At 35.6% G+C, this 12,255-nt stretch overlaps 1 protein-coding gene across 1 annotated transcript; it reads left to right on the plus strand.

Annotated features, from left to right (window-relative positions):
- Positions 1-6,100: 6,100 nt before the first annotated feature.
- Positions 6,101-7,114, plus strand: LOC123663967. The gene has a single exon (XM_045598604.1). It carries the CDS (start codon positions 6,101-6,103, stop codon positions 7,112-7,114), a length of 1,014 nt encoding a protein of 337 aa, XP_045454560.1.
- The last annotated feature ends 5,141 nt before the right edge of the window (positions 7,115-12,255 follow it).

Below are 12,255 nucleotides of genomic sequence, written 5' to 3' on the forward strand. Positions count from 1 at the left end.
CGATTGAAAAGTGCTTTTTGTATCTTATATTTATATATTAGGTTATATCTACTAACATGGGATTAATATGATAAAATATTGATAAGTCTATAAGTCAATTGTAATTTGATAACATGAATTAAATTCGTTCTACGTTATCTGTATCGAGGTTTTGGTTACGTGCATAAGGTCACCGCTGTATAATGTCAGGGAATCGGTCACAGCGTTACTTATAATATAAACGAGGAACATGTTTGGACACGTATTATATGTTTCAAATTCTTGTTCCACATATAAAGTGAATTATGCTATATTAACAACGTTGAAAATAACAAAGGGAATTAATTGGTCTTTAATTATGTAATTAAAAATACAATTACTTTTAATAAGTCCATCGTTAACCTTTTAGGATGAAAAATTGTCTTTGTAGATAGACCCTTCCGTTATATTCGGTAAATTGATCCTCACTTCAGCCTGTCGCAGTCCACTGCTGGACAAGGGCTCCACAAGTTTGCGCCAAAAACAGCGTGAACTCATGCGTTTTGCCTATAGTCACCACGCTGGGTAGGCGGGTTAGGTTAGGTTAGGTTAGAGGCACGCTTGTGTTTATCATTTTATAGAATCAACCGTGGGTTATGCAAAACAGTCGACGAAGAAAATATAATAGAAAAATATATGATGAACAAATAGAAAAATTGCTCAATAAGTTTTACGGTAGTGATGATTATCGCATTTGAATACTGTCATAAAAGATAAGTAAAATAATTTAGATATTATTGTAATCTAGATTATAGTAAAAAAGACTTAAGATATTCGGGTTTAACCCATGTCGCTACTTTATTCACGTCACAGAATTTGAGGACGATTTTTGTAGTAGGTAACTATTTATTTTTAATCAACTTCAAAGACTAGGAGGTTTTGAATTCCTTTTTTTATGTCTGCTGCCTCATAACTAATTACTAGGTGTGCCGATTTTCCATGACTCTATTTTTATTCAAATGCTACAGCATAGCTATATGCTGACATATATTCCCCAGACGTATTACCTTTTAAGACCTGGGATGTGTCATTATTATATATAGCTGCATCAGCCTCTTTGAGCTCTACAATTGCTGCGAACTGTTATAACTGCTCTCAAATTAAATATATAAAAATAAAAAATTAAAAAGCCTTTTATTTCCTGCATTATAGTAGCTCTCAAATTAATATGTGAAAAATTATAAACAATAATAATAGCAAGTAAAATGACCAGAGCTCCTGGGAAGGGGCAGGGGTACGGTCAGCAACACGCTTGCAAAGCTTCTGGTGTTGCAGACAAGCTATGGTTATCGCTTACCATCGGATAAGCCGTACACTTCATTGCTGACCTGGTCGTATATATAAAAAAAAAAGGTTTTTCAAGAGATACCACAAATATGTATTTTGATATTGATATGGACCCCCTATACTTTATTATTGATCCATCGCGGTCGTTATAGCCAAATTATTTTCACATGCTTATAATGATAGATTATAACAAGTTCGTCTATTTATCGTAATGTCTTAAAATATCTAGTCTTAATATCTAGGCTATAAAACATCACGCTATGACAGACACAAATGAAACGGTAGCAGCACTTGGTTTGTGGCTAATGCGCTGGCGTTTGCGGGCTTGATCCCCGCACATGGCAAACATTTTTACTGGTTACGTTATAAAGATGTTTTCCGTGGTCTGGGCGTTTGTGCTTGTATATTATCTTACCGAACCCCAGACACAGGAATTAATCTTTGTGGGGGCCGTTGAGTGCAAGGCGTTTAGTTATTACTAGCCGACCCGTGCCCACTTCGTTTGGCGCTAATTATTTTTGTGATGGAAATATATAGTAAGCTTTTCATCTCGCTCGTATTTCTCCGACTTGATTTACATTATACTATTATTTTACTGAATCTTTGTTCAATAACAATAAAATATAATAGCCTATATGACTCCTGAATAGTGAAGCTTTCGGTTAGTGGAAGAATTTTCATGATCGGATCAGTATTTGCGAAGATTACCCCTCTACAAACAAACAAAGTTAGAACCTTAAAGAAACTTAAAAGAAAGAGAAACTTAGAGAAAGTTAGTGAAGATAGAAAGAAAGAGACTGTGGTTTGAATATTACTGTAGATGGTAAAGAAGACTTACTTCAGTCGTGTGATCTCAAGAGGAGGTAGCACACTCATTTTTTTCTTATTTAATGTGTTATTGTACTCTTTGTACAAAATATTTTATATACAATTTCAATTTGTGTTTGAAGATATAAATGTCGATAATACATTCAACTGTGATTGCGTGATAGTTATTCATATTACTACTGATTCACTGAGCGCAAATAGATGCGCGTACGCACGGCTCGCATGCCATTTTTAGTGTCAAAGATATGCGTTTGAAATAGAATGGTTTTAATTAGATTTCGCATAATGCTTTTAAAGTTCAAGCGTGTTTTCGAAGGTAAAATTTATGTGCAATCAAAAATAAAAGTAAAGTTGTTTGCTATAAGTACTCGTCAACGATATAATATGGAAACAAATAATAAAAACTATAATTATACTAGCTGACCCCGCAAACGTTTCGTTGCCATATATGTTATTAACCCGCTTAACCCCCCCCCCCCCTTATAACTTAGGGGTATGAAAAATAGATGTTGGCCGATTCTCAGACCTATCCGATATGCCCACAAAATTTTATTAAAATCGGTCGAGCCGTTTCGGAGGAGTTCAATGTTTAACACCATGACACGAGAATTTTATATATTAGAAGATAAAACAGCTGCACTAGGGTAACTGTTTAGCCCCGGGGCGAGGTGGCGAATGCAAGCGCGACCCCATCTCGCCCCACTCAGGCGGACGACTGCTCACACGAGGTGGATTTTTAGTCAGTAGGAGTCTGACATAGCCCTCTGGTGGCCCCGCGCTGGAGAGTATCCATGATGGATTTTCCCTACGTAAAAAAGGGGTAACTGTTTAGCTAGCTTAATTTTAGTGCTAATTTGATAATTTTTTATTTTGCCACGAGAAGTTGTAGCAGCTGTATATAGACAAATATCACTCACAAAATTAAAATCTTTCTTAGAAAAATAATAGCGATTTTTAATAATCAGTAATATCAGTGATGTTTCTTACTACTGCGTAACCAGTACCGACCTATCTAACTAACCTATCACGACAACTATCAGTGTCGTGAACAAGAACCGAAGAGTTGTCAGCTTAACGTACCACCTGAGACTCACAAGGGCAGACATCCAGAACGAAAATACATATTGGTCCTAGTAAAAATAATCCAGGATTCGAACTTATGACCACCGGTATTTAGATGCCTAGACGCATCATTACACCATAGTGGTTGCAAATTGATTAAACGATTTTTTTGTCAAGTTTGTATACTAAAAATTAGACTGCCATCTCATCCGCACCAATCCATCTCATTCATGCCTTCAATATCTTGATTATACCACGTGCCATTGACGAAACAATCTGTGCTAGATGAACACTGCTTTTGGCTTGACTGATTTAATGATATACAAGGCCAAGATACTTAAATGGCAGGCAAAGGCTCAAGTGGTTGGAAGAAGTGCAACAAGATGTTAAAATTATTAGTGTGACAAGTTTGAGAGCTGGAAGAAAGCTGCAGACAGGGTGAGTTAGATAATTTTTCTTGACCAGGCCAATGCCCTCATCTAGCCCTTAAAATTATGAGTACGATTAAGGGACACTTATAATCCATTAAACCAAAAATAAAGCTGGTCAGAATAAGGGTCACTAAGCATTTTCAGTCTGAGTAACGTATCACCGGCCATGTTGCAGCTAATTGTGCGCGCATCGAACGTCAGTCACTCGTTTATTTATACACGTAACAAGCCAGGTGTAGTGCTAATTACATCACAGTGCATACCACGATCTGATCTCCATCAGAGATCAAATGCTGACTTAGCACTAATGAGCAGACTGGATAGGGTAGACAAAGTGATTGACAAGTTCGAATAACCTACAGCTGGGAATGTTTCACCTCTTATTTGGAAGTGCCTATTTAAAATCTGGTTCATAGATTACTTAAGTCCGAATTGATTCGTAGACGTATTGTATTTTTTTATTAGATAGTAGTCTTCAGGGAATTTGTGACGGTGCTGGTTAGCACCGTCTCAGAATTTACGTAGCGATGAAATAATCACAAATGCTTTGACATTTTTAAATTGACTAAGACCTGTAAGTGTGGAAAAAATGTTGTTTTTTTTTGACTGACTAAATGACTGACTAATTAGCCATAAGTCCGCCCATTGTACTTCACTGTCTGTAACTATCTTTATGCTTTGTTTGTAATATATTTGTGGTGTACAATAAGGTATAAAATAAAATAAACAAATAAAAATAAATATAATGAAAAGGTGTACCTAGTAATTTTACATTTGGTTTAAATATTTTTAATGGCGTGACTAAAAAAAATAGTGACGTAATAATACAATACGCCATTCGGCAGAACATAGCTTGTAACTGTCCACAATAAAGTAACTTTGAATTTGGTTTTGTAAAAATGTAGTGAGGTTGCATTAAGTTTAGGTTATAGAAGATAATTACAATCATTAAAAATGTATTGACCAACTCTTGACTTCACTTATATTCAATTATAAAATATTATCAGTACATGGTCAAAAAATATTATTGATTGTGATAAGCAGGTATACTTAACTAATATTAAAAAAAAAAACAAGATAAAACGTTATCAACCAATCGGGTGCCAAAACCTAACAAAGGTGAAACCACAACGGAAGTATAGTTATTAGTATAATGATTGGGACATTCGACACGAAGACGTGATATGATCGCAAACGTAGTTGACATAAATCGCGCCCGGCGACCGGTATGCTCACCGCTGTCACCGCTGACTTCACGAAAAGGTATCGCTACAAACAGCAACATTATTCACAACAGGGCTGCCGTTGTTGTTGAAATACCTACAATGATGTCCATTTGTTTTTGAAGTAAAACATCTTTACGCGCGCTTGACTTGGGGAGTAGGTAACTTGGTGAATGCGTGACGAGAACGTTACGAAATGTGTAATGGGACGAGACGAACGGAGCAAGAGAGAGAGGTGCGAACACACATTTTCTTTCTGTCTTACTCTTATAGCCAGTTACGTTTCGTATCTAAGACACAGTGCAGGCCTGTTGCTAAAAAAGTTTTACTTTAGTCACGTGGTCTAAAGCACGCCCGTTTTTTTCTTTATTTTGATTAATAATAATAGTTCGAGTCATAAGGAATTGTAAGTAAATTACCATTGGAGCTGTCTGATAACTGATTAGATGATAAATTAATAAAAATATTTAAATTTCCACATTTAAAGGTTTGTGGAGGTAATAAGTGTCAATAACGACAATAATAGATTTATTCGTAAGTCAGTCAGGCATTCAGTTCAGCGTATTGCAGTCCACTGCTGGACATAGGCCTCCCCAAGTTCGCAAATTATCGTATGTATTTATCCGTAAATCATAGTAAAAAACAACAACTTTGAATGAGTACCTACTTATTAGGATTTCGTATCCAAACTGTACCATTTACTGACTATCCACTGTCTGTCTATCAGTGCAAACTTCGTCTTTGCAAATATAATGGGTACCTATATGGAAGTATATATTTTTCACAATAAGCATGTTACTATGGTTCCTATAACAATTTACATAGCAAAAGTTTGTGAGGATGGGTGAAAAGATGTTTGGTACGTTGATAGCCAAGATACTTTTTATACTGTTACCACAGTATTTGACATCACGTGACTTAAACTGCGAGCTACAGCCTGTACATACGTAATAAAAAATAAATAATCATATAATTCAAAAATATTCACAGAGTGCCTCTAGTAGTGATGGAAACTGGATGAGGATTGCGCACCATTTGGCTTATTGTGGATAAGAGGAGTCCCATGACTAACAATGGGCTGCGGATGGCTATATTATGCGATGGAATCCAACTTGCAGTAAATATGTTTTTCAATAGTAATAAGTATAATAAAATAAGCAGTTCGTCAACGGACATCGGACCGTGCACACACGTATTAGCAACCTTAAGCAATTTATACCGGCACAGTGGTTCCCAAACCAAACCGTTAAAATGTTTAAATGTATTCGTTGTAACGTTGAGTTTAGAGATGGAGCGCAATGCTCTGTTTGTCAGGAACGATTTGACTTTCCTTGTGCTGGAATAACTGAGGGCGGATACCGGAAGCTGGGAGATCGTCGCAATTCATGGAAGTGTCCATCCTGCAAGAGTACAGGAGCTCCTAGTCCACATTTCCTACCCAGTAAGAAGGCACCAGGTTTGTCCCCCACGTCCGCTGACATGGACAGCATGGCTATGGACATAAAGAACCTGACCTCACAATTGGCTTCGCTGCCGACGTTGATGGCAAGTGTGAAAGCTATACAATTAGATATAGAAGAATTGAAGTCACTGAAAGCGGACTTAACCGATATCAAGCTCCTAAGGCCTGAGTTATCCGAAGTGAAATCCTCCCTTGATTTTATACATAGCTCCGTGGAGTCGCTGACCAGTAGAATATCTGAGATAAGCCTCGAAGTACAAGGATTGCTGAAAACCAAGGATGATCTTAATCAGCTACAACAAAGATTTGACAGCCTCGACATTAAGATAAAGGAAATGGAGCAAAGGTCTCGACTAAATAATATAGAAATAAAGGGTGTTCCAATGACTGCTTCGGAAAACCTGTTTGAAGTCTTGGAAAAGCTCGGCAATTATATCGGCTTCAGCATACCGAAAGAGCAGGTTAATCACATAGCTAGAATACCTATGCGAAACAATGAGCACAACAAAACCATCATTGTAGCTCTGCACACCAGGAATTTGAAGGAGGACTTTGTTGCTGCTGCAAAAAAATCTACCATAAGTTCGGCGGACCTGGGTTTTACAGCTAATCAAAGAATATTTGTCAATGACCACCTGACGCTGGAGAACAAGTTGCTATTGAATAAGACAAAAAACTTAGGAAGGGAGAAGGGGTTCGCCTATATTTGGGTAAAAGGATGCAAAATATTTGCTCGAAAAAGCCCTACCTCCCACGCTATTATAATAAAGTCAGAATCAGACTTGAAAAAGAAAATTGTTTAATATGTGAATTTATCCTATTATGTAACTTTAGTTTAATAGTATTATTATATTTACAATTATTCAGTCTCTTTAGTTTGAGAAGCCACGGCTCGCTCGCACTCGATTGTCGCATATTATCACAAGGTACGAACTCACGTATTTTACTCATTCTATCGCCTGTCAGCTTATTATACTGTCCCGCTCATGACCGACCAGCCAATTGTACTTACCTTATATTTTGCAGATCGACGTGTTATGTTTATGCCATCTACCCTACTAATTGTGAATTCATTTTTATTTTTAATTATCGTAAATATTATCATTGTAGTCACTATCCTACTACTGCGGTAAAAATTTATACTAGATTATTATTCATCTATGTAGTTACTTTACAGTTAATTATGCCTAATTGTAGCCTACACTCTTTGATTTTAAAATGATTCTTAATGTTTATTATCAGAATGTTCGTGGTTTACGAACAAAAACTTCGGCGTTCTATCGTAATATCTGTCTCAATTCTTATGACATTGTATGTTTAACCGAAACATGGTCAATCGACGGTATCAGAGATAGCGAATTATTCGACGCACGTTATATAGTGTGGAGAAGGGACCGAGATTATATTAAAACTAAACAATCACTGGGTGGCGGAGTGTTAATCGCCGTTCGTAAGGAGCTTGCCGCTCAAATTCAACGTGAGTGGTGTTCAAATGCTGAGGACCTGTGGGTAACTGTAACACTCCGCTGTCGAAAACCGACTATTGTTTATAAATTGCACATATGTGTTGTCTACATTTGTAATCAGGGAACGACGTGCTCATCGGCATCACAGCTAACGACCTTTTCTGAACATCTACCCGAAATAGTCTTAAAAAATCCGTGTGATAAATATTTAATAATGGGGGATTTTAATTTACCGAATTTATCATGGGTACAATCACAAGATTCCATATACACTGCTACCAATATTCATGGTACCCACCAATTTGACTTTTTGGATTGTGTGAACATATGTAATCTATCGCAATACAATTGTGTTTTGAACTCTAATGACAGGATACTCGATTTAATATTTTGTAATGGTGAAGTAAGTGTTACTCGATGCCGAGACTCATTATTGCCGATGGATTCACATCATCCGGCGCTGTGTGTGTCGGCCGAGTTTGTTCAATTGCACACCCTTCGGCCTAGTCAATATATAAAATATTTATATAACAAAGGTGACTATGAATCAATTAACAGAAAAATAATTGATATAAATTGGTTTGCTGAATTTTCTTGTAGGTCCCTACTTCACGCAGTCGACTTTTTTTATGAAGCTTTAAATGATTTAAGAAGCACCCACGTACCAACAAAAGTAGTTAATAACTCACAAAAATATCCTCCTTGGTTTGAAACATGCCTAATTAAAATTATAAAGGAAAAATCTAAATTTCACTCTAAATACAAAATTTATGGAAACTATTCAGATTACCTGTCATTTACTATTCTAAGAGACCGCGTTAAGCACCTGGAAAAAGAAATGTTTGACAAATACATCTCTAACATTGAAAGAAACATCGCTAAGAACCCAAAAGCTTTCTGGACTTATATAAAATCTAAAAATCAGCACAATAATACGTATCCTGCAGTGATGAGTCTCGGCCATAAATCGAGTGATAAAGGGGAGGATATTTGCAGTATGTTTAGTGAGTATTTTCAATCAATATTCTTGACCAATATTAACTCCACTATTGACTACTCTGAGAGCACTGCGGCGACCTTGTCAGATATTGAAGATATTGAAATTACTCAGTTTGAAATACAGAAGTTATTGGAATCATTAAACATCAGTAAATCTGCCGGCCCTGACGCTATTCCAGCCGTATTTATTATTAGGTGCGCCAAGAGTCTAGCCTTTCCTCTTTCCTTATTGTTTAGACGTTCTCTGAAAGAGGGCATTGTTCCCCCAATTTGGAAGTCAGCTTTCATCACGCCAGTACATAAAAAAGGGCCTAAAAATAAAATTGAGAACTATAGACCTATATCTAAGCTGTGTCTTTTTGCTAAAGTATTAGAAAGAATTGTATATAAACAAGTTTACGCTTGCTTGAGACATACATTTGCCTCTGAACAACATGGCTTTATAAAAGGAAGGTCTACTACTTCTAACCTAATTTTGTGTGCTGACTATTTATCTCAGCATATGTCAGAGCCTTCACAGGTAGACGTGGTGTATACCGATTATAGCAAGTGTTTCGATAGGATTGATCACGTCTTACTTCTACGGAAGCTACAACTGGTAGGCATAAGAGGTAACCTATATAGATGGCTGACCTCCTACATACACAACAGGTCACAAACCGTGGCTTTAAAAGGATTCACTTCTTCTGCCATTTATATTCCATCGGGCGTTCCTCAGGGATCCTTGTTGGGTCCACTGCTTTTCAATATATTTATCATCGACATTTCTTCATGTTTCATTCATTCCAAAATACTTTTATATGCCGATGATATGAAAATCATGTGTCCAATTAGAAGTATTGACTCTGCTATACATCTTCAAGACGACCTTCACAGATTCGAATTATATTGCTCCGACAATAAATTAGATCTTAACGTTTCTAAGTGTTACATCTGTTCATACACTCGTAAGCCCAACCCCATTGTATTCAATTATAAACTGAAAAACTCTGACATTTCTAGAGTTACTTCTATTCGCGACTTGGGGGTCACTTTTGACTCAAATTTAACCTTTGATATCCATATTGACTCTATAGTGAATAAAGCATCTAAATCACTTGGATTTATACTTCGTATGTCCTCTGACTTTACGTCAATTAAAACAATTAAAATATTATACTGTTCGTACGTAAGAAGTCACTTAGAGTATGCATCCCAGATCTGGAGCCCTATCTATAATACCTATATTAATCGAATTGAACGTCTACAAAAACGCTTTTTATCGTATCTACAATTCAGAACAAAAGAATATATACCTGGATATTTGAGACGCTGTCGTAAATTTCATGTTCTACCGCTACAAAATAGAAGACGCATAGCTGATCTAGCTTATTTATTGAACATTGCAAATGGCTCGGTCGACTGTCCTGAGCTATTAGAACGTATCGGTCTGAGAGTTCCTTCATCACCTAGGAGACTTTGTTCAATCTTTATACCCAGTACTAGAACTAATTATAGCCAGAATCGTTACTTGGTGAGAGCGAGCAGATTTTTCAATGAGACTGCAGATAAACTGGATTTAGACCTATTTAACACTACAAGTCACTATCTAAAACGTCTTATGGCTGATCAGTTTTTTAACTATAGGTAGACTGGCCTAGGGAAACAAATTTTTATTCTTATTTTATTTTATTTATTTTTTTTAACTTTAGTACTCTAGTCTTTTCTTAGCGCATTAGTGCACGTGTCTGTCCTATATTTAAGTTCACTTGTGTACCTATATGTGGAAACTTTTAATTGGCCTTTATGTACCTACTTGTATATTTAAATCCATGTAATTTAGCTGTAAGTTTTCCTGTAAAATAAATAAATAAATAAATAAATAAAGTAAAACTAAAGAACATAAGAGCAGAGATTTTTGTGTACCGAAATGTACAAAATTGTGTACCGTTTCATTTTAACAATGTAAGTAAGGTCGCGAACTCGCTTATGATACACCATACCGTTGTAAACTATTTTGGTAACTGGTTACAATCAAGACATATGCCTAATTGCACTATAATTGCTTAAAAAAGCTAAAATATAATAATATTGATGCACATAATTAAAAACAAGCCTTATTTAGAATTATAAACCAAATAAACCAAAAAGTGTTTATTGCTTTGAATTATGTTCAGGCGCAACCTTTATTGCATACTTTGCAAAATTTTCTTCTACATAATTCGTATTTTTTTTATATATTAATTTTATACCCGATTGTGTGTTAGGAATTTAGCTAACATAAAATGATCGATTAAAAATATATACGGCTTATTTTATACAACTAGGTCAGCAAACAAGCGTACGGCTCACCTTACTCACACTGCTTGAAAACAGTACTATTTAGCGGCGATCTTTTCGAAGGTTTGTGTACTTTCCCAGTACAGCTGCTCCAAATTAAATCAAGATATTTCGTATTATATCCTCACCTCAAGATAATAAAATTTGATAGTAAAATTTGAGGTAGCCCTGTTCGTTCACAGGTAAGTAAAACTATGCGAAGCGCCATCTATTCCGGGGCGCATTAATCAAGAGAATGGACGATTTATTAAGATCTGACGACGGCTCGGAGTATGCGTCGATGTGGATCGCTGTTACACGACATCGTGGAATCTGACGAGCTATTTTGAATCCAATGAATATTGATAATCATTTCTTGAATTTAGATTTGAAATTTAACAAAGTACTAACAGTAATAAAACTTTTACTGATATGGGATTTACTCCGAATGTGAACATGAGAACCAGTCACCCGCGACCACGGCATCTGAAACATCGCAAAAATGCCCGATATTTTGGAGATGTAGATTCCGCGTAAATATAAGTCCTAATAATGACTGTAAAGTTTAAAAACTTGTACCAGCATAATTATCTAACAAAATCTGTCGAAATATAGCCCGAAAATATCATTCATATTTTCATAAAGAACTCATTTAAAATATTGTATTATATCATATACTACAGCAAATTATTTTTACGGAAGTTTGCTGTCAATAACTCTTCAATGTCTAAATATTAATAGTTATTTATTTGTAAATAAACAAGACAGTCTATAAGAGAACCTTAAACCCTATATAGTACTAGGTCATCGGATAAAAAATGGCTTCTAAGAAACTATACGTTTGCCCATCTCTTATTATCAGTATACTAAGAAATAGATATACTCAGGGACGAATTAAGATGTACAATTCTCTTTTTTAAATCCTTTGAAAACAATTCAACAAATGAACAAATTCAAATATAAATAAATTTAATAACATCAATAAATAATTTAGTTATTAAACATTAAAAATAATAAATTTAAGAATACTCAGACAAATTTTTAGTTCTCTAATTTATATTAGATATTCTTTTCATTTGTTTCAATTCTGAATACAAGGCCAAAGAATCTCTACCAGCATCTGTTTTCGGAAAACTATAACCTGGCGATCTTTAAGTTGCGAGTGAATAGGTTACTTCTAG

This window comes from Melitaea cinxia, chromosome 21, assembly GCF_905220565.1.
Source record: "Melitaea cinxia chromosome 21, ilMelCinx1.1, whole genome shotgun sequence".
Classification (NCBI taxonomy): Eukaryota; Metazoa; Arthropoda; class Insecta; order Lepidoptera; family Nymphalidae; genus Melitaea; species Melitaea cinxia.

What these genes read in the sequence shown, in the direction of transcription:
- LOC123663967 (XM_045598604.1), top strand. Translation starts at nt 6,101, where the DNA reads ATGTTTAAATGTATTCGTTGTAACGTTGAGTTTAGAGATGGAGCGCAA.